Here is a 23,778-nt window from a genome sequence, read left to right as displayed (position 1 = left end):
TCTGATGTAATTTAGAAAAAAAACAAGCCCAAACCTTTAGTCTGAGAAACACTGTGCCCTAGACTACACTAGTTCTATTGACTCCATCTCTACTGAGTATGGTTTCCTTTCTTGATGCAGCAGTGCATACTGTAGATGTCTGTGTTCCATCAGGTAAATCCCATCTCCTCTGTATTGTTCCTTTAAGCTCTTCAAGCAGTGTTCTACTCTGAAAACCAGTAGCTTCTGAAGTATAAAACATCTTGCAGTTAAAATCCTAATTGGAAAGAAGAAAACCCAAAATCTCTTGCCTACTTAATTGACAAAAATAAATATCAGTATCTTTTAGTCATATTGGCACTACAAACTGCAACTAAAAAACAAGATTGAATATACTTTGTTTTCACTTGGGTATCTGCAACGGAGAACTGTTCTTTACCTGGAGTCCTTGAAATCCCACTGAAGTTTGCAGGTTGGCCCACAGTGTGCTGATCACTAAAGCAGTGGCAACATGGAACACAGCTTAGTTCTCAGATGCTGGCAGAGTTTGCAGAAATAAATCGGAAAACATATATTTTATTTAATACTAAAAGAAATAATTGGGAGACCACTGCACTACGTTAAATTTAGATGCCCGTTTGGAGATTAAAACCATTTTTTCCCCAGCAGCACTGGAAAAATGTGCTTTACCCTTTTCTTCGATTTTTAAACATTTCATAATAGCTGAGTGTAAACGTTCTCTCATTGTTTTCCTTTTTTTCTGTCCTAATAATTGAATTGACAGTTTGTATGCTTGCTTTCTTTCATCACCTATTTATTGTTGATTATACTACTTTGCAGATATTTGGAAAAACTGTGTTATTTGTCTTGAAGATAGACCTTTTCACTTCAATTTACTCTAAAGTGAAAAAAAAAAATAATTTCCATAGGGTTTTTTTTTAATTTTTTTTTTGTTTTTGTTTTTGGGGGGGAGGTGTAGTTAAGTAGGTTTTTTTGAGGTTTGTTTTTGATTGTTTTCTTCACAAGCAATACATTAGAACTGCTGTTTTTGAGCAAGTGTTGGTCTTTTCTCCATGGTTTTGAGCTGTCACATACTGTTGTGCCTAACTTTCTCCCATGGAAAGGATAAAAAACATAATTTTTGTACATGGTTTGCTGGTCTCTGAATTTCACTGATAGCTTGCTCAAATCAATTACTGCAATTCTTTTACTTATTTTAGTGCTAAAAATAAAACCTAAAAGGAAATATATATAATATAAAATATATAAAATAAAATATAAAACTAAAAATTATTAATCTATATATAAAAATTATTAATCTATAATTTTTTTTGACTTCTCATATTATAGTTGACTTGTTACACTCAGTAGCCTGGATTTGTATGTTGAATGTGAAAGAGTTATGTTGTGTAAACTGACTGTATTGAATCTGTATATCTATAGTATGTGTGTGACAATGAAAGATGTTTTCACATTGTCATCTTAGTTTCCCCTTTTGGGGCAGATGGGAGATTTATTCTGCTCTTAAATTTTTCGCTGATTGCTAATTTAACTTTTTCATTACCTTTTTTCACCCCCCCTCCTTGCTCTTTTCACACTCTGTTCCTTCCTGTGAGCAGATAGCTTTGGGTAATTCAGAATATGGGTATTTGTACTCTGTTTTTCATGCTTTGTAGATAAATGATGCAAAAGCTGAAGGCGTAACTTGCAAAATTCCAAACATCCCAATAGGAGCATGACAAGGATACAAATTAGATCAGATTTTGTAGGCCAATAGATGGTGCTGTTCCATAGCACTAGAAATGCATTGCACTAGGGCATTTGAAGGTCACTTCACTGTAGGCAAAAATAAGAGATGTTGAGCAAACATGTTTTGCTTTACCAGCATCTCAGTCATGCATAATGTGAATGTGATCTTGATGTATCAAGTTGTTTTTAAATCTCCCAGAATTGTTAAATATTTGAACTATTCTCTTCTGTAAATACACCACCATGACAACATAACTGACTCCTATATATGCATTCAGTAATCAAAGCATGTTAAAAACAACTGCACATTTTGAATTGAGTAGTATAAAGCTCTCTTTAAATGAGAAACAAGATAATTTTGAAGTTTCTGTACATGGACATTCTTTTATTCAGAAAATAGAGATTACTTTCACTTTGTCAACAGTAGTATTTTTTCTAAACTTTTTAAGGAAATTACTGCTGCATTCAATCCTGTCACTGAAAGTAACTCCTAGATAACCCTGTCAACAACTTTTTGTAATAGGTGATCACTTGGGAAAAGGTCTTTTGTCTCAGTAGACCAGACATTTAAGCTTTAGCAATTTGTTTAAAAATGGTGGAATTCCTCTTTTGGTTCACTAAAAAGTTTGAGTGGAAGTTTGTGCTGGGATTAGTAACCATGCCTTGTAATCTTCCCATATTTCTGTGCCAGTTTTTTTTATAGTGCATACATTAAAATGAATTAAGCACTTTTTTTGAGTTGATTTGAAATGGGAATGTTTCTTCTTCTTCTGTGATATCTCGTAATTATGTAACAGTATAACCTGTAACGAGCTCCTTTTTCAATATGATTACTTATTAGTTTGCAGTTGGATATATACCATTTATAATAAATAAAATTATATTTGGTACTTTTAATGCTTCATTCTCTTGTGTTTCTAGGAGTGGTTTGCTGTTTATGTTGAGCTTAATCAGCAGATAGCAGCTCTTCTAAATGCAGGGGATGAGGAGGACCTTGTGGAATTGAAAGCATTGCAGCAACAGCTGAGTGATGTGTGTTACCGGCAGGCCAGTCAGCTGGAATTCAGGCAGAATCTATTACAAGCAGCACTTGAATTCCACAGCGTTGCCCAGGATGTAAGTTTTTCTGTTTCATTTTTCGTGGGCTCACCTATCAATATATTATTGCCTTAGTATTGTAAACGTTGAATACGTTGGAAAAAAATTTAGGGAGGTGAGGGGAAATAAAATGTCACTTGGAAAATATCGTAAATTATCATTTATTATAACTGAAATGCTGAGAAAAATCCATTCCCTCTTTTTTAGAAGGGAAGTACTTTATATTATGTCTTACATTTCAATAATATTTTAAATAAACGTGTTACTAGTTGAAAAGTTGCTTTTTCCCCCTCTCTTGTTTTATTTTTTTTTTTTATTAGAGGTACATGCATTAATTGAACTGGAATTTGGTGTACTTTTCATAGTCTCTGTTTTTAAAATGGCATACTCCTTTCATATAATTGTCTTAAAAAAGAAAGTAGAATTTTGGCTTTCCACTCTCCCACTATCGAGGGACGCATGCCCTTGGAATTCTACAACCAGATGGCTCCTTTATCTTTCATCTTGACTTTCATTTTCTTATAGCTGAAAAGAGAAATTTCTAAAATGAGAAATTTCTGAACATTTAGGAGATTGCAGACCCAGCCATCTGAAGCTCAAACTTTTTTTTAAATATTAGCATTTGTGTTGTTCTTCGTTTTAGTTGTCTCAGCAATTGGATGGTTTACTAGGAATGCTGTGTGTAGATGTAGCACCAGCAGATGGAGCATCAATTCAACAAACTTTAAAACTACTGGAAGAGAAATTGAAAAGTGTTGGTAAGCAAAATATTTCTTTGTTTGAGATGCACACACATTACAGGAGAAAAAGCAGTAATCTCACTATTCTCTTTAAAAAAAAAAATACCAAAAAAAGCTGGGGGGAAAAAAATCTGTCTCTCCTGGCTGCATAATGCTTCACTGAACTACTTTTAGTAAAATATAGTAGTTCTGCTATATAGTAGTTCTATCTGGTAAAATGATCTGAAACTAGTTTTCTTCTAAATATTTAACATCTAATAAATATATTTGTTATATGCCGCTCTCGTGCATTTTGTCTGCAAACAAACTTTTTTTCCCCCATTAATCATCCTTAGTATCTTGATATTATAGTGCTTAGATGATCTTTTTGTCTCCAGAACTGACCCCTTGATGATTAAGATTTTTATCCCCTCAGTTTTAGAATGCTTATACTGAGTGTTTTGTAGTACTTTTGAACGTATATGTTAATAAATGGCACATTGAATGTTGTTACACTGTCAAGCATATGGAATTGAATATTTCAGTTGGAGAGATCTGCAATGATCATGTTCTTCATTGAGTTGTAGGAGAACGAGCTTTGAAACAAAATCATATCTGGTAGTAGTAATGATTGGAATATAACAGTTTGCTGCATAAATGAGATACTCCTTTAGGAAAACAGATAGTAGAGCTGCCAAAAATTAGATGTAACAGCAGATTTTAAGGATTGGCAAATCTCAGTATAGAAAAGTGTATCAACCATATCAGATATAACTTCTGTCAGCAGTGGAAGAACATTTAGGCTACAACTGCTTAGCTGTGATAAATATTTTATATATTATGCAACTGTGTGGATGAAATACATTAATTAGGTATTTATATGCTGAAAAGCTGACTTGCTGTCAGCTTTTATTGTTATCTGCTAGGTCATAAAATAGCAAAACCTTAGTTCTTTGTTAGTATAGAGAAATGCTCACTCAAACTTGAGTTGGAAAGGGCAGTAAAAGACAGATAGTAATGCCCTTTTCACTTTCCAGTCTTCCATCTCAGATTCTGTTGCATTTTATCTCTCTCCATTGAGGGGGAAAAAAAAGTTATGAGAGTGACCATTGACTGTTTTTTCTTTTTGTTTTGTTAGACTTAGGCTTGCAAGGTTTGCGTGAGAAAGGTCAAAGTCTTCTTGATCAGATATCTAATCAGGCATCATGGGCTTATGGAAAAGATGTGACCATTGAAAACAAAGAAAATGTGGACCACATCCAAGGAGTAATGGAAGATATGCAACTTAGAAAACAAAGGTAAGAACAGTAGTTCTAGTCATTAAGATTTTTGTGTGTTGATAGGTAAATTTATATATAATTTTGTTTGTTTTAAAGAGGCTGTTTTGTTTTATCTTCAGTTAAGGGATGCAGTACAACTGTAATTTATATTTGTAGTATATTTAAATGGGAAAGAAGCTTCCTTGCCTAATCTGTTGTAGCATATTCCTAACACCAAGCACCTTTTGTATTTTGCTACTGAGTATTTGAATGCTTTCCTATACTTGTAAATGCTCAAGAATTATACATTCCTTTTATATGTAATTATGAAAATGAGGCAAGAGGTATGTTTTATATGTTAGCAGTTTGAGATGGAAGTATAAGACTACAGTAGTGGTGATAGCTGTAATATTACATATTAATAATGCACAGATTTGTTTATCCTTGTTTTTACAACCTCTGTCCTTTGAGCATGATATTTTCATTCCTGAAGATAGGAAGACAAATGAGATCATGTTGGGTAGGACAGCATGCAAAATGGAGGCACAGAGTTCAGTTTTCAAAATGTTGATTTTTATGAGTTTTGGAAAATGATAAAGTGGAAGATTAAGTTGCAGTAGAGAGAAATACTAGAGAGTGTTGAATTTGCAAGAAGGATGGATTATGCTATCATCCTCTTCCTCCAAAATTTCACTGATTATTTTTTCTTAAAGATGTAGTAGAACTTGATTGCCTATAGTACTGCCTTTTTTTTTTCTACTCAACAGTGTGAAAGAATTTGGTGGCATTGCCAATATTACTGCAGGAACCCCTGAGACAATGTAATGCTGTCCATAGAAAGTACCTGAAGTTTCAGGGCCTTGGCTGAACAAAAAGGGGCCTCTAGGGAACAAACAACAAGATCTAATGAACATCAAATTGCTCATTTTGCAAATTAATTGTACAACTCATAAATTGTTTTCTTAGGGAGCTTAGTGTAAGAAACCATGTGTTTTGGTAGTGCCTAGAGAAAATATTGTTTTAAGTATGTCCTCTGAATCCTATTTACTTGATCAACACTTGTGTTTAGAGGGCCAACTGCAAAAAGCTGTAGAGGACATGTCACTGTGCAATAAAATGGCAGTTGGAATTCAGTACTGAGAAAAGAAATGTACGTGGGAGAAGGGAAGACTATATACATAGGAATGGACTCTGAACCATCTGTGAACTCAAGAGTAAACATTGGAAGACTTTTGTGGAAATCACTTTAGTGTTCAATCATACTGTAAGAAGCAAGTAGAACTCTAAGGATTCTTAGGAAAGGAATAGAAAACTAAAAGAAAAATGTCATTGCGTCACTGTGTAGATTGGTAGTCCACTTCTGTTTTAAGTGTCACACAATTCTGATCCCTATTCTCAGAAGGGATATAGAATTGTGGGAAATCAATTAGAGAACTAAAATGTCAATAAAATTTCCAGACAAAGGTAGGAAGCAGCTTTCAGATGGTGAGTGATTGAACCAAGGTTCTTTAGCCTGTATAAGAGGAAAAAAGTACAATAGGACTAGTATCTCAGTAGCATTTAATAGTAATTTTTACAGTACTTTTTTTTTTTTTTTTACAGATTCTATTGCACATTTCTTGTTATTTATATATACATATATTATAATGTTCACTTCCAGGGGGATTTTGCTGCCTTAGTTATGCTTTTGGAACCCATAAAGTGTTGCCCTGCATTATTAGAGCAACACATTTCCTTTCTGTAAGCATTACAGGATGTGTAACAAAATGAAGCATGTTAACAAACTGTTCTTTGGAAGTGCTTATGTTTGCAATTAGTTTGGAAAAAATCATGCATACAGTCTTTTGCATTTGCTTATAAAGCTGACTGTTGTTGACATTAGTAATTCCATTTGCACTGGACAGGAGTGAATTGTACTGTCTATTTAGTAGGCCTCTGAAATAGAAGTGGAAAGTATTCTGCTAAATATATTAGCTTAGCTCTCACTATGGAAAGAGAAAAACTTTCAATACTTTTTTTGAATTCTAACTGGAGAAAGAACTACAAAATATGCTCAATTCAGAATAAGATAGTTAGGGTTAGTTAGATAGTTGGGATTAGTTTTTATATGAATTAGATTTTTTAAATGCTTCCTGACAAGTGTAGCAAAGGATGTTGCAAGATATTACCATCTTTAGTAAGCTAAAAATAAAAATGGAAAAATGTATTATCTTTTAAACAGTCCTCATCATATTAATCAAGAAAACTTTGCCCCCAGCAAACAGTACAATTCAGAATTATGCCAAGGTGAAGGCAACTTTGATCTGAATTTCAGTAGGATAAAGTCTATCTCAGCCACATGTGGCAGATCTTAACAGTGGAACGATGTAAGGAACCTGCAATGCTGCTGCAAGATCTTGTAGCTATGGCTGCTGTTACTGTCTGCAGCTTAGCCATATCAGGAATCTTGAGGATCGTGATTTCAGTGACTTGTAGCGCTCTGTTCTATTTATTGTGTATTTCTTATTGTTGTGTGAGATATTATATATTTTGGCCAAGCTAAGCATCACAAAAATGCTTTAGTCACCTTTTCATGGGCACTTATATCTTAGTGTTTCTCACTGAAAATGTTGTCAAATTCAGAGTGTATTGTGTCTGCTATACATCTGTTGGTGAGTCTTTCTGTGCTGTTGTTTAAGGTGTGAGGATATGGTGGATGTGCGGCGACTGAAGATGCTTCAGATGGTACAGTTATTTAAGTGTGAAGAGGATGCTGCTCAGGTATGAAAGTGCCTACAGAATTTCATCATTCTGGTCTTTGTAGTTCACTGGTTTAATTTATGGGGGCTGATGATTTCACAGGTTTTTGGGGTTTTTTGTAACTTTCAAATACAGTTTTATTTAGGGAACATGTCAGTGAAAATAAAGGCTATAGCAATGTCTGCAAATAGTGTATTTGGTAATTGCATGCACGATCTATCAGTTTGTGATAGCTGATTTAACTTTTCCTGTATCAAAAGCATATACTAACACTGAAGTTACCTCACCCTTCTGGACTAATTTCTTTTTAATTTATTAGTTTTTATTCTTTTGACTGTTGTTTTTAAGGCAGTAGAATGGTTAAGTGAACTGTTGGATGCTCTGCTGAAGACACACATCCGACTGGGAGACGATGCTCAAGAAACAAAAGTTTTACTGGAGAAACATCGAAAATTTGTTGATGTTGCACAGGTGAAATGAGTTATTTTTTTTTAGCAATCTGGGGTCTGTACAGTTTCGGATAATCTCCTAAATAGAATTGATATCTATATGGACAATTATTATACAGCTGTTACTCCTCTTAGTGGTTTGCCTCAATGCTTTAATGAAAAAATTGTGATTGCTGAAATTGGTGATAGGCCTAATGAGATTTTGCAGTTCTATCAAGAGTGGCAATGCTGCAAGTTTAGTACCTCAGTTAATCTTCACATAGGCAATGCAAAAGACCAAGCAAAATTGATTGACTTTTGTGAAAGACTTATTTCAAATAGTCTTTAAAATTACTTTTGATAAGCTGAGCCTTTTTCAGGTGCTTTTTCAGTCATTGACTGCTTTTAGGAAGATCTAATTTGGACTTGTTAATTAACAGATGTGATGTTTTCTTATTGCACCTGTTACACTGGAACTGATGAATAAAAACTGATGGTGACAGGAGGGTAGTTTGCCATTATAGTGAACTACCACAGTGCACCTGGGTGCTGGCTTACTACAAATGTGGTGACAGTGAAACAAGTGAAACAGTCATCTTGGCAATAGGTATCAAATGTCCTGTGTTAAATCCAAACAGTTATTTGAAATTTTCAGGAAGCTCTGTTCTTTTACCAGTGTGAACACTAGACAACAGGGCATATTTTATTTTTAATAAGAGTAAAAGCAGTCTTTGGTCATCACAATTTTATTCATACTTCATCAGCATTTTCTAGTAGACCAGGTTAGTTCAATATAGTTTGTGGACCTAAATTGCAGACAGAGCTTTCATAAACTTGACTGCTGTTGCTTTATTTAGCTGCTGTTAAGTGCAGAGTTTTTACATGCACTTTCTTTCCCATCCTCTCCAATTTTTAGAGTACTTATGATTATGGGAGGCAGTTACTGCAGGCAACTGTTGTTCTATGCCAGTCCTTGCGGTGCACTTCAAGGTCCTCAGGAGACACACTTCCAAGACTGAACAGAGTGTGGAAACAGTTTACAGTGACTTCTGAAGAAAGAGTACACCGTCTGGAAACAGCTGTTGCATTTCATTCAAGTGCTGAGAAGGTGAGTGTTGTGTTTTTAAGAAGAAAAATTTCTTACCCAAATTTAAGCAAACGAAATTTAAGGAAAGTGAAGTTGTCAGTGTGTATTTTTTACCCTATCTAAATATTACATTAAAAAAAAAAAGGCAGAAACAAATTCAAGCATACTTTTCTAACTGTTAATTTCAGGTACTTAATACCATTGTTGTTCACATACCTATATTGGTGTGGGGCCTGCTTAACAAAAAGAGAACAGCAACCCTCTTCAAAGGGGAGCTCTGATATTGATCATAAAGCATTTCTTTGTGTCTTTGAGGCCATTATTCTTAACAGCCAGAAATACTTCTTGATTTCCATAATACAAAGTTGTCAGGTCCTTTAAGTTCTTTGGAGAGTTAAAGGTGTATTGCCCTTCAAGCTGTGTGCATTTTGAATGCAGTATCCTTTTCACACACAGTGTAAATGAGGGCAACTCTTGCCAGTTAGTTTCTGCCTCTTGTATTTTGCACCTGGAGGGATTTGAGTTGTGCTTTCTTCCTTTTGAACGCACCTCTACATTGGTATGGCTTTCAAACTCCTGTAACCCAACCTTTCACTGCTGCACCCAGTCATATGATGCGAGAAGCCACAGAGGAGGCTGAGGAATAGTTGGTACTCAGTAACAGTTTACTGAAAGGGGAAAATGTAGAGAGTTTTCAAATGCTTGAATTTGAGACAACGTCCACTAATGTATGTCATGAGAGGTAGGGCCTTTTTTGTCCAGAAACTGTTCTTTCTGTGAAGGGATACGTTATAGAAAAGGAGTTTAGAGTATGTATCTCGAATATTGACAATAAAATTGCATGTGACTGCAAATAAAGCCAACTTTACACATGGTAAAATAAATTCATTCTGTCATTAAAGGAGAGTATGGATTCCAAGTTGATTCATATGCTCCTTGGTTTTATTAATTTCTTATTTGTATGAATGGAAGATACTTTGACTTTACAGGCATTGGGAGTTGATGGATCTTCACAAAAGCAGAAATAGATCATTTATGCTGTCAGAGACAGCTAAAAAAAGTTTTACCTGATACCAAATTAGATTTCAGTGGTTCATAAACTCCTAAAAGAGTAGATTCTTTCAATCCATATTATGAGCATTCTTTCATTATTGCAGTAGTTAATTGCAGGTTTTAGGTAGTCATTAATTTAAAGAAAAGTAAATGGATGGCTGAAAAAAACCAGCCATGTTCAAAAACATAATTCTCCTAGCACTACTGGGACATATTACTGAGTCTGTGTGGAAAATACACTGTTAATATCCATGTTGTTTTGGAAAAAAGTAAGAAATGGCAAAGGGAGAAATGGAAGAAAACACAGTACTAAGTACTAGTATTGGGTCACAATCTCATCAGGAAGGATTTGTGTTCAGACTCTTTAAGTCCCACCTATTCTGTGCCAGGTGAGGATTTTAGTTTTGAAATGTCTTGTAAGGGGCTCTTCATTAACTATGTTTTTTTCCACTTTATATGGCTGTCTGGTATGTTTAATGATATAGGTTATGATTTTTATGCATTTTATATCTGTGGCTGGAATATTGTCCAGCAAGACGTTTTGTTCCTCTCAGAAATAATGAGACGTTCTAATACACAGTAGTGGTAGCCCTTAATGTAGCTTAATCAATATTTTCTTTTCTTGAATTATATGAATATGTCACTTAACCTCATGTAAATGTGATAGTGAAGATGCTGAAAAAGCATTCACTCTGCCAGTTAATGGAACTTTAAAAACTACATGCTATCCCTTGTTTACTTTATTCTGTATTTTCCTACTTTTATTTTAAACAGATTTTGCAGGAATGTCCAGAGCAGCCTGAAGCTTTTAATGAAATGGAGCAATTTGATGAAATTGAAGCGGTTGGGAAATCACTGTTGGACAGACTAACAGTGCCTGTAGTTTATCCCGACGGGTATGCAGAATGTTTTTTCTAATACCTTTTGAATAATGTTTTTGGTGAAGTTTCATAATGGACTCATATATGGAAGAATCCTGAAGGCTTACTGCTGAAATTGAAAAAGCAGGCGTGTTGTCTTTGGAGAGCTGGAGATTGGACCTGCCTGCTTTCTATAAAAAGATGGGAAAGAATTTTTAATGAGTACTAGTGTGCTGCCTTTTTAAAGTAGTGACCTTTTCACACTGAATGATTATTAGATTTGTGCAGTCTTTGCACCAGCACAGTATGTAGAAGTAACAGAAGAATGACCAGTCCCAATCTCTTCTCCCTGAAAAAAAGGTACCAGATGAGAATTATGGTATTTTGATTCATTTATTTGCAATTCTATCTATCTTAAGTCTTAAGCCAGTATATTGAAGACAAATTTACATTTGATTCAATCAGTAAACAAAACAGTACTTCCCTTAAGAGCTATTCATACTAGTTTAAAATTGGTGGTTGTCTTGAGCTACAAAAGCAAATTGAATTTAGAATCTCAGCCATAATAAAACTCAGTTCTCTGTATTTAATGAAACAGATGTGTCCATTGTTATGCTGAGCTTGTAGTTAACTTCTATCTGAGTATTACCAAGCCATAGAATGAATCTCTGGGTGTGTAGGACCTCGCACCACAATGAAAGAGGTTTGAAATCACTGTTTTGAATTAGGGGCTGAAACCTTATGATATAGTATTAGGCAACCACATTATGGGTTACCTGAAGTTGATCTGCAGGAAGCTGGTCATGGAAGTTTATTGTCATATTATTTCCAAAATACCATATTTCTTCTACAGTGTAGTTTCTTTCAGTAAGGAGTGCTAACCCTGAAGACGGACTCAGGCCTGAACTAGTAGTGATTTTTACTGCCCTTTTAATGTTTGAAAATAGTGGAGCATTTTATAGCTATGAAGAAAAACAAACAAACAAAAACAACCTAAAACCAGACCAAGAAGTGTTTGTTGAACTTCTGAATAGCAGATTTTAGGGACCTGATAAATGTAGCAACTCTTTATTTATTCTTAAAATGCATGTAATTTGCAGATAGACTATTAAAGTTAAAACAAACAAGGCATTTGCCACACTTAGTCCTAATGCAAAGCTCCTATGGCTATAGGTATATATACACACACCTGTATTTTAGCTGTCTGACTGAATCCTGAATATTATTTCTGATCCCTCTGTCATTTCAGCACCTTCTCAAAAATGGTATCTTAGCTCTCCTACATCTCAGGATCCTCTGTTCATCATTCCTAAGGATTCTATTTTTGAAGCATTTAACAAACAATTTGCAAAGGGTTCACTCATTATTAGAAATAGTTTAATAAATTTAGAAACATGAAAAATGTCATAAAATGCACGGGGACGTTTTCATCAGCCTGTTCACTTCTTCAGACCTTTGTCAGTATCTTTTTGGAAGTTCAGGTCACTGTTCCCTATCCTGCTCTTGGCTTCTAATCTGTGTCAGGAAAAACATCTCCCCATACTGTGATCCCATATGCAGTTGTGCAGTCTGACTTTGGATTTCCCTAGTCAAACAAGTCTAACTTTTCCGTCCACTTATGCCTGTCTGAAGCAACTTACATCTGTCTGAAAGTTCTTTGTCCTACTACCATTTCCAAAGTTTACAGCTTCTGTACTTTTTAACTAGATTTGATACCTCTTCTTCTGAAACACCTATTCTGTTCAAATCCTCCCTTTGCTGACAGCTTGGTTAGTTGTTTCCCTAACATTTCAGCTATTCTTTGTTGTATTTGAATTACACAGTTCTTTCAGTTTGAGAGGTAGATGGCATAATTTGACAGCATGTGGCTGACTTAACATTTGAAGAGTCCTTCAATAGTGCAGCAATTTTATAGCCTCAGAATTCATGTACAGACAGATTTCATAGATTGTCACAGTATGCAAAATTGTTAGACTGACTTGGGGGATAGCCAGAGAAGGGAGGTAAAAAACAGTGTTGAGAAGTATCTAGTTGCACATAAGGAATAGTGCCCTGCTGTTCAAATAATAGAATGGTTTGGTTTGGAAGAGGCATTAAAGATCACCCAGTTCCAAACCCCTGCTATGTGCAGGGACACATTCCCCCAGACCAGGTTGCTCAGAGCCCCATCCAATTTGGCCTTGAACACTTCCGGGATTGGGGCATCCACGGCTTCTCTGGGCAACCTGTTCCCATCTCACCACTCTCAACCTTCTTTTGAGAGTATCTTTTGGGTATAAAAGGCTCATTGAGTATTTATAATAAATTCATCGAGTCAATGACTTGATGTCAAGTCTCATCGCTGAGTCTCCAAAGCCCCTTAAAGTTGGCTTTTAAATTGCTGTCTGTTTTGTGTTTTCTAGTGCCATTCATGGGTATATTCATATGTCATACTTTTCGCTAAAAACTTTTTGTGGTTTGTGGTTTTTTTTAGGTCTGAGCAGTACTTTGGGAGCCCAAGTGACATGGCTTCTGCAGCAGAACACATTAGAGAGAAGATGAAGCTAGTTAGCCTGAAAAAGCAGCAGCTGAGACAACCAGAAGCCACTACCCCAGAGAGCTAATACTGACCCTTGTCTATGAATTCATAATAGGACTTAAGTTTGTAATCCAGCATGTTGTTTGCATATTACAGAATTTGGCATAATATATTAAAATGCATTTCACAGCCGTTACAAGTCTCATCTTTTTTTTGAAGTAAATGTTCTCAGCATCTTAATACTGTACATCTATCAAGCCATAATTATTTAACATGCTATGAAACCATAGACTCCAAGTATCTTATGAAAAGGAACTGTAAACTTTGCACTGAAATTTGCTGTAAAGCTTTACCTGACCTGTCAGCTGCTTCTTAGTTAGACAGCTGATGCAAGCTTTGAGTGGTGCTAATTAAAGTGTTAGAAGTTCCATATTATGAAATTCTAGTTCTTTGCTTCCCCCATGCCCAGGTGATGTAGTACTTCTAGACTGTAGGTAAGTTCCTGCAGCGTAGGCAGTGGTAACTGTAATTTTAATTTGAAATACTTAAAAAAAAGTCATTTTTATTGTGCCAGTATGCAACCTGCCCATCAAATCTTTGATATATCAAATCCATTAAAGAGATGTTTTCCTATTTGTATTGATAATGTATTAAAAGCTGTTTGTGCTTAATAAAAATCATCTTTTTAAAATCTAATATAAATTTGTTCTGGTCTGTGATAAATGGTAGTAAAAATCATTACTCCCCCAGTATATTTACAAAGTTTGTATAATTTTTCATATTAAATGCTCTGATATACTGTAGAAATAAGGGAACTGCTCTTGAACTATTATTAATAGGGGCAAGAGTTCATGCTATTTTTTTTCCTTTCTGATAGCAGTTCTTGAACAAAAGTAAGATAGTATTTGCTTAAGTCAGTGTTCTATTAATAATAGTTTTGTTCCCATGTAAGACCGTACTTTATTTCGAAGTGTTTTGTTTCCCTTTGAATGGAGAATCCTGAATAATGTGAATATCCCTGTTAGTACCTTTGAGGTTAAAGCTTTTCATTTAATGAAAAAAAATTAACATGAGGTTCATAACCAACATTAAAACCATGAGATTAGTAATAAAATGAAATTTACTAAGAGCAGGGAATTGGATTGAAACAAAATCAGCTGTGTGCTTTACTTGGTTAACTTCCTTATTTTCAGGATGTAATCTGGATACATTCAGTATTAGATTTACTGGATGATGGTGTGGTATCTGACCATTTTATAATATGTGTGAAACAAACAACTGTAAGTTTAAAGAACTTTATGTTGCTATCAAGCTATACTTTGCTCACAGTAAAAATAATGTTCTCTTCCTGCGTGCATTGTTATTACTCTACAGATTTACTTGATGGATCTGTCATTCAAATATTATATTTACTTATTTGTCTTAGTTTTTCTACATTTTTTCCAGAGGAAAGTGATGGTTCAAATAGAGCAATTTCTCTATAAAAACCCAGTAATTCCAAATTAATGACTTACCTGTAAATTTAATTATAAAGGTATTTTTCCTCTTGGGGTATTTTGGCAGAGAAAATCCAATATATTTTTTTTTGCATTTGATGCAATGGTACAATATACGTTAATATTAGTTTAAAACCAACTGATGTTTCATAGACCTTATTTATAATGAGACTTTTTCAATATAATATTTTCAAATTTATTTTAGTTGCTCAATTGCATTTGAGAAAGCTGCTGTTGCTATGGCTAATATTTTGAGGAGTTAAATTCACTTAGAAAGAACCCAAACATGAAAAGTATATTTAATGAAAAGCTCAAACACAAAAGTGAATTAATATAGTCACTAATAAACACTGTGTCTCCAGCTCAGCAACATTTTTAATTTGAATCTGCAGTATAAAATCTCATTAAAATATTAGAGTAAGCAAGATTACAAACACTAAGGTTATTTTATTTTATTTTGGTATTTGTTTAGAGGCTCAATAACATATGCCAACCCAGGGTAGTATCAGAAGCTCCTAACTCATTCCTGTGACAGCTGTGTGCACAACTTGGAACTGGTGACCGCTCACCCTAATAACCCTGATGTTATTTTTGGCTCTGTGTGTGCAGTCCAATCTTGACGCTGCTCTTATCTGTCGTTCAACATTCCTAGGGGCCAGTGGACTCTTGAGTTTCACCCTCTTGTCTTTAATGGAGTTTCCAAAACAGCATCTTGGGTTATGCTTTCTCTCTCTGCTCCATTCCCCTTCTGGAATTCCTTGCCTTTAGGGAAATCAAATGGCTGGTAAAGTGCTATTTACCATCACTTTGCAATTTGCCCATTTTTTATGTATCAGGAATGATGGCAAGTAGTTTTCTAGGTCACGTTGCATGAGTCTGCCAGACATTTCTAAATCTTTCCTATGAACTCTGAGACTTCCTGTCTTACTGAAGGAATGGACTAAACATCATGTGTTAAGAATACTGTTAAATGTAACTAATTTAAAGAGGGATTTTTGTGCTGGTCTTTACTCTTAGTCAGTCTGTCATCTATGGTTGTACTTGCTAGTGAATCTTCAGAAATGTACAACCCTTAGTAGCACAAAAAGTCAGTGAGATATGTAGAGACGTACTAAAAAACCAAAAAAACCTGTGCTCAAGTAATCTGTTGTTACTTGTTTGTGCACATACTACTGTGAACAGTAGCAGTGTCTCTACTTGTGGCTCTTACTCTGCACTTTTTGGTTGCAAAAATGGGTCTAATAAGGGAGTTCTAAAAGATGGAAATGTGTTTGGGGTTTTTTTAAATAGAAATCACAGTATACAGTGCTGCTACATGTGATATAGGGAGATACCAACAGAATAGGTAAGGATTGATTGTAAGGATTGTACTTCTACGTACATTACAACTGATGACTTGGAAGTGATGAAATCAGTTCTGTTCATGGTAATGAAATGAATACCAAGAATTTCTAAGTTCCTGTTAGCCAAGTTTGGATGTATTTGAAATGTTTCAAAATATGATAAGTATTTTGTTACTCTTTCTAGTAATGTAATTCTGAGTATGCTTTTTGTGACAGTAAATTGGAAAGGTGATCACCTTGGTAAGTGCCATTCTTCTTTGCTAGTGCATCAGTTGCATAGCCTGGTACTCATACAAAATGCTTGTACCCACAAACTCTTAATGGTGATAGGTGTGTGGGCATTTGTATTAGTTTCTGTAAGAATGTTTGATGCTGATCACTGCTTAAATTCATATTGTGTTGAGTAGGATTAATGGGGTCGCATTTTTCTTGGGAAAATAACCGGTTTTGGACCATGGAGACTTGTATAGCTTTGTGTGACTGACTGATTTAGTGTTCAAATAAAGTTACTCTGGAGGTACAGCAGTGGGTGGAAAAAGGCTGTGTGTGCAGTGGGATTGTATAGCACTTCTTATTCTATCATGCTGGCCTAAGAATATCAGTGCCAGCTGACAAAAAGATAGGGGGAAGATTTTTTTTTTTCCATCTCAGTTAAAAAAAAAACAATGTCAGTAGGTCATGATCAAGGCGAGGTTGTTGTGGGCATTCAGCAACAGTAATGGCATATAATGGTGTAACAATAAGCTCTGGTTTCCTGAATTCTTTCTACAGGATAATTTTAATCTGTATAAGGAGATTATTAAGAAGGAGGAAGAAAGGAAGCCCAAAAGGTACAGATGAAATTGTGTAATAGCACATTATGTGAGCGTTGAAGCTAAAATGCTGAGAAACAGATGAAAGCAAAGATTTGGTGACTCCTAACTTCCAAAATCAATTCTTCATGTCTCTCCAGATTCTTGTACCAGTAAAAAGGGAGTTAGGACTGTAAAAATGCTTACTTATGTTAGATTTCTGTTCTATTTTAAAGAAAATAATCAAAGGTTGGTCTAAGCATACAGGATAACAATCCATACATAAGAGCCAAAAACAATGTTTGAGTATCTGGAATTTTGCAAAGCATCATTCCAACAAGGGAATTAATTAATGATGTCTCTGGAGAGATACCTGTTGTGTTTTCTAGGTTTGTGGAAAAGTGAAGTAAGATACAAAGGCAAATAATGAAGCAGTTCTACTACATGTGGTTCCAATGCACAGTCATTTTGAATTTCAGTAGATTGAGTCTTCTCTAGTGTGCCATTTCCACAGTTCCATAATATGTAACAGGACAGGCAATTCCAGAGTTATTTCTCTGAATCAAAATCAAATGTTAGAAAAATACATTGGGATAAAACTTTAAAATTATTGATTCCCACAATTGTCCCCACTTTTGTTTCCTCCACTTAAAGACTGGAGGAAATCATTATAGTACTTATGCCTTTCAAGGCTGCATCTTAATTGAAAATTCTGTTAAAAATTTCATAATTGCATACCTTTTGCAAGGATATGGAGTCAAGGAGTACTTAAAGATATTTTTCATCTGATGCTCAGTGGAGGTAGTTTTGTTGTAGAGATTTTACTGTGTGGAAATACAGGTAAGACTAAATAACCACACCAAAAGGAGATTGGTTTCCTACTTCTAATGGGTCCCTTTATACAGATCTCCCAAACACATGGTAGCTTAGGACCGTTTTTCTGAGACTCCAGGAATAATTTGGAACATGAAGGTGAATCATCAAAGAAACTCGTGAGAATACCTCTGATTCTGTAAAACTGGAAGACAACGTACTAATCAAAATCAAATATATTCATCAAAATAGATGCTCGTGTGACTGTAAAATTTTAGTTATGCTGATACAAGAATGTGTAGAGACAGGATATATTAAGAAATATTTAACATATGTAAAACATTAAAGATACACTTAAGTTCAAAATAGGAATGAAAATTAAGGTAACAGCTTTCTCTTTTCTTATCAGTTGACTCGTATACATAGATCTCTATTACAGCAAAAATTAGGGGAATATAATAGAGACAAGAGGAAGGCTGAGTCAGGTTTTAAATTCTGCTTTGGAGCAGAGAGGTGAAGAAAAAAATGCTTTCTTAAAATTTCATATGTGCTAAGGAAAGACGTTGGAAAATATTTAAAAAGAAAAAGTAAAAATCCCCCCCCCTTTTTTTTTTATTTTAAACTCAACTGGAAAAGTTCAGGTAATTTTCCAAGTACTAGTAATATTTACAGCTTATAGCCCAGAGAGCAAAGGGACAGATTAACATTTCCAACTCTGAAGCACAAAGTAAAGCAAAGGAAACTTGAATCAGTATCAATTTTGAATACTTTGAGAGAAGGTTGTTAAGTGGAAACAATTGGTTGTGTTAGCAAGAGTTGTGCAGATAATTTACTTTAGTAATGAATAGAAAACATTCTTTTTATTGCAGATAAACTCCAGGTTTTTAAATAATAATGCTGTTTCATTGGCATTTTAATGCCGGCATCAAAACATCAAATGTGTTGTGACTACTGAATGCTACAGGAAAAATTATCTATTTGTGCATAGGTAACTAACACACAAAATGTGCTTAAAAGTAAGTGTGTTTAAAAGCTTAATTTAAAACTGTAACACTTTTAAAAAAATAATTCTACAATCTAAAACAGACATTTTTTACATATTAGAAAGCCTTTTAGCTCTTCCACCAATGCGTAGCTGCTGATTGCCATCAGACACCATTGATGCAACTCCCATCAGGAAACCTCTTAATGCACATTGGATTTGTATGTAAAGTGGAGGAATACTATTAAGTTATGTAAAATATCCTATTGATTACTAAGGTCATACATCTGTGCTTAAAATGTCAAGAGGAGACCCAATGAAACTATCCCTGATTTCTAATACTAAGTATGTAATAAGCTCTCTTTGGGAAAGCTGGTTTAGCCACACATTATCTGTCAAACTTCTATAACAAAACATTGCACTGGCTATATGTGGCCAAAATGACCTCTCACTGCTTTGCACAGCCTTCTAAAACGTGGTTTCCACTTATGACCATATAAATACACTTAGCTCTTCTGAGGATCCTGATATTACACATCCCAGTCTTCTTGTCAGCTCTGCTACAATACTGTCATTGTCAGAAGGCAACATGTGTGTTAAGTAGATTAAAAAATAACAAAACCAAGGTTTCATGATAGCTGTGGCTCTTAGAACACACATGGCAAGGTGCTTGGGCAGTTCTGTGTAGATATGCATTGTGCACAGACTAAGGCTGTGACAGCTCATGGTAGAACAGCCCTGAGACTTCTGTGAAATCCTGAGAATCACTGGCTCTATTTGAATGGATATAAATGCTTATACGTTGTGCCTTAAAAACCCGTATTGAGCCCTTTCCTAGATCTTACACCAAATGTTAATTCTAATAATCTATAAATTATGAAAATAAAATGGAGAGGGAATCTTGTCTTAGCTGTAAGAACAGACTCTAAGAGAAACTAGTGGAAGACCTGTTAGCTGAGAAACTATATCAGAACAAAGCATGAACAAATACTTCTCATGCCCCTGATTTTAATTTGTTAATGTTCTCCATTTTGGCAGAAGGGGTCAGTGTGTTAATTTCAGAGGTGTAATTTTCAGATATGTGTTATGCTTGGTTTGCAGTGTGTGTTGCCATCTCAATTTTGGGATTTCTGCTTCCCATGTTCATTTTCCCACCAAGAGTGGCAGATGCTGGGTAAGTGACAGCACATTCCCACTGTCAGTGCTGAATTTCCAGGCATGCCTGGATTGCTTATGATCCCTGTGCCTTACAGGATCAGAGGCTGCAGAGTTGCAGTGGGCTGTTGAGCCAGAGGTTTCTCTCAAGTACTGTGCCAGAATTTATGTATTTATTTAAGTCTTGGGCAAGTGATAAGTGTCTTTTTAACATTCCATTCTCTTCTTAAGGTTTTTATACTACTAGGAAAGAAAGTAGCTTTCATGGAGTCTCAGCTATTTCCACAGGCAAGTATACAGCATGGTTACTTGATATTTAATATGATTGTGTGATGTGAGCCTGACTTTTAGAGACTTGGGAACAAGCCATAGTCTAAACTGGTACTAAGTGCAGACTGTTCTCTTCCTGAGCCCTTGTATGTAGCTCTGCATGCCTCTATTGGATGGCAGATACCTGGAAGCTAGGCTCAGTAGTGTGAAGATTGTACAATGTATTCAACACATTTGACTGCTACTCCACATATCTGTGGTGATGATGTGAGCTTGATATCCAGTGTCTGCTTTATATCACTCACTGCCTCTCAGAACATGGCCTTCCTCTTCTCCAAGACTAAGGTATCCAAAGAATCATGGTATTATGGTTAGATGTAGCCAGGGTTTATGATAATGTTTTGCTTAAGACAGCATCAAAAGGCTGCAGCGAGCCACATGTTCAATGAGCCTTGTTAGCTTTTTATTTCCACTCATTGCATGTGGCCAGTTTGTCAGGTAGCTGCCATTTGCAGGCATCATTTCATGGTGCATTTCCTCTGCAGAACCAGTCATACGTGAAGAAGCCAAGGCATTGCTCCTGCAGGTGGCAGAAATGTGAACAGAGTTCTTTTTGCTGTTCACTGTTAGCTGTTACCTCTTCTCTAGGTATTGTTTTGTCTTCTGGATTTTATTAGAGCTATATCCACCTGTCTGCTACTAAACTCTCCATTAGCAATTTCATCAAAGACTTTGCAAGTGATCCAACAGACGTTTTAAAGAGTTTTTTCATTGTTTCCAAAGAAGAGTTTACTTGTAGGATGAAATGGTTGCTACTGCCAGTGTGTGTTGGGAGGGGATGACAGCTGAATTCCCTGCTTCACAGCACTGCTAGAAAGGAAATTTCATCAATATTTAGGAATGGGTGAGATGTTAATAGTCATGGAAATCATGCACACACCTGGAGAATATAAAAAGCACAGCTGAAATAATTGTCATCTTAGAACACTGAGGTGATGAAAAGCAATAGTAAGCAAAAAAAGAAAGGATGGAAAACCATTTGGTGACATTGTAAGAGTTTCATTTACAATGAAAATATTTATAAAAATCATATGGTGTCAATAGGTGGGCTGTAAGGATGTTTTGGAAGATCAAGCTCATCCTTTGAAGGTAGCTAATCAAATACTCTGCAAAAAGAAGAAATATTCACACAGTCAGAAAGAGTAATTTAGAGAAAGGAGTTTAATTACAGGATATTTACTAAATATCAGATCAAATGGACAAAAAAATATGCAGTCCGTGAAGTACTCTTGCATGCTATTTTTATCCCTGGAACACTGAAAACAAGGTTCTAAAACATAGTTACTGCAGATCCTGCTCTGTTGACAAAGGATGATTTAAGGTACATCATCTTTCTCTGCTTCTGAAAAGACTTCCATGTAATGAAAGCAAGATGGAGGACTCAGAAGTTTCTGTTAATTTAGGCCAAGTTCTGTGATTCCTCATTGAAATGTGGATTTTAATCTTTCAACCCTCTCCTGGAATTGCTTCTGTTGGATCCAAGCTCTGTGAGTTAAAAAAATGGAAGTAGTGAAATAGTTGAAAAAATAAACTTTCTCTTGAATTAGCTGATGAAATAAAAAGCCCACAGTAATTGTATAACTGTAAAAAAAAAAATCAAGATTTATTATTCCATTTTGCAACTTAAGAGAATTATCTAAGATTTTTTTTTTAATTGGAAGAGTACTGTAAAATGTACTACATGATTTTTAAAGACCCAGTGCAAAAATAGACAAATATGAAACAGTAAAGATTTGTAAATACATTAGCATTGCTATTATTTTAAATTTACTTGATATACATCTCTTTTTTTTATCCCAGGACCTCCAACATGCCTAAAGAGTAACACCAATTTATAGTCACTTGCAGATTAGAGGACAGGAACAGACTGCAGCAAAACCTCCTGCACAGCACTGACACCATGATATCTCCTGTAAACCTGCTGTAAAAATGTCAGTCTATTTTTAATATGACCAGTCAGAACCTTAATCTGGAAGTTATTTTGCATTATGAGAGTTTTACCTCAGCATTCTGGCAATGTTATTGTTGTCAGTGAGGGCACAGTACTGCTCTCAGGCCATAACATCAGGCAAGTGATGTCTGAGACTGTATCCCGCAGGGCTCTGTCTCCTACATTCTAGTATTGAAATTGTGTTAGGTTAAAGACCAAGCAATGACCTCTGTGCAGTTTTAAAAATCCAAGAAGTTTATAGTTGTATTTGATTTGGTATATCCTCTGCCCCCAATCCCATTACATATATAGAGGGTCCCCCAGTGCAGTTTTGGTTTTGACAGCAAATTTCAGCTATAGTGCTTGCCTGCCTCTTGTCTACACACAGTGAGATCACAAGAGATTATACCAGAAAACCTTGTATCCACTGTATCATTAAACTTCAATTTTTGTTGTTTTCTCAAACAAAGATGGTGATAATTGTCCTGGGGAAACCTATTTTCAAGTGTGAGGTTTAAGGTAATTAAGCAATGAGGATCCTTAATGAAAGCAGCTGACTGCAGAGTTCACTGGAGGACTGATACTTCAGAAGAAGGTAGGTTGAGAAATTGGAAAAAGTGGTCAAAAATTTTTTTTTCCCATGATTTACAGGAAAAGGCTTTTGTCCTGACCAATGGATTCTGAATGTGTTACTGGACACTGTGATAGATCAATCTCTTGGGAAAGAAACATTTGAGCAACTGACTTATTGTCTTGATCAGGACTGGTGCTGATGGCCTATGGTAAAAGTGTATTTGTAAAAGGGTCATAGATAGTACCTGTAGCTGTCAGGTCTAACACCACCAGCAAGTCACAGACAGTCAATTCAGTGATTTGTTTTACAGCAGTACTGCACTTTTAAGGTGAACTCCTGACTGCGCTAATTCCTTTCATATTAGTTAGGCTCTGAGCATTCTTCTATCACATATAATTTAGTCTTTAGAGTAAAACTCAAGCTCAAATCTAAATATGATTTAAATTGACATTAGATTTTTGACTACTGCATGTGCCACATTCCGACAAGCCCTTTCAGCTTACACCTAACACAGACATATCAGTAGCAAGATTTTGAAACATGCAGAGCACTTTCAATACCCTGACATGGTTCCCTTGCTACAAAGGGCCAAGTGCCCTGTGTACCTTTGCACTTACTGTTGATCCTCAGTCCCTAATTCATCCTTGCAGCTCTCAGCTTCTCTTTCATCATTCATCAAGACTTCTTCTGGTTCAAAATCTTCTCCAGTCCTTTGACTTCCATCTCCCTGATTTAATTTCTTCTTTTTCTTATCCTTTTCTAAATTGTCCTTTCTCTCATTTTACATTATGTGGGATTTGAATTTTAACAACCCAGTTCCAGGCAAGTGAGCTGGGGTGGGTGGGGCTGGAATTCCAGTACTTCCTGGTTTTAAC

General features: G+C 35.5%; 2 protein-coding genes across 7 annotated transcripts in view; both read left to right on the top strand.

Moving 5' to 3' along the window:
• Nucleotides 1–14,185, top strand: part of SESTD1 (SEC14 and spectrin domain containing 1) — a 55,194-nt gene extending 41,009 nt beyond the window's left edge. For all 6 annotated transcript variants that reach the window (XM_051787297.1, XM_051787295.1, XM_051787292.1 and 3 more), the window contains 8 exons: nt 2,650–2,844; nt 3,470–3,584; nt 4,684–4,843; nt 7,483–7,564; nt 7,892–8,014; nt 8,888–9,079; nt 10,886–11,007; nt 13,445–14,185. In XM_051787297.1, coding sequence (XP_051643257.1) covers nt 2,650–2,844; nt 3,470–3,584; nt 4,684–4,843; nt 7,483–7,564; nt 7,892–8,014; nt 8,888–9,079; nt 10,886–11,007; nt 13,445–13,574 — 1,119 coding nt within the window. In that variant the 3' untranslated portion in view covers nt 13,575–14,185. The remainder of the gene's footprint in view (nt 1–2,649; nt 2,845–3,469; nt 3,585–4,683; nt 4,844–7,482; nt 7,565–7,891; nt 8,015–8,887; nt 9,080–10,885; nt 11,008–13,444) is intronic.
• Nucleotides 14,186–14,298: 113 nt separating this feature from the next.
• Nucleotides 14,299–23,778, top strand: part of CCDC141 (coiled-coil domain containing 141) — an 84,641-nt gene continuing 75,161 nt past the window's right edge. The window contains exons 1-4 of the mRNA XM_051787291.1: nt 14,299–15,769; nt 20,016–20,088; nt 20,301–20,684; nt 22,800–22,924. The gene's annotated coding sequence lies outside the window, so the exon portion shown is untranslated. The remainder of the gene's footprint in view (nt 15,770–20,015; nt 20,089–20,300; nt 20,685–22,799; nt 22,925–23,778) is intronic.

This window comes from Manacus candei, unplaced genomic scaffold, assembly GCF_025592945.1.
Source record: "Manacus candei isolate 608988 ecotype Guabito, Panama unplaced genomic scaffold, ASM2559294v1 h1tg000023l, whole genome shotgun sequence".
NCBI classification, from domain to species: Eukaryota; Metazoa; Chordata; class Aves; order Passeriformes; family Pipridae; genus Manacus; species Manacus candei.
The sequence above is the reverse complement of the archived record's forward strand: the minus strand, read 5'-3'. Positions and strand labels throughout refer to the sequence as shown.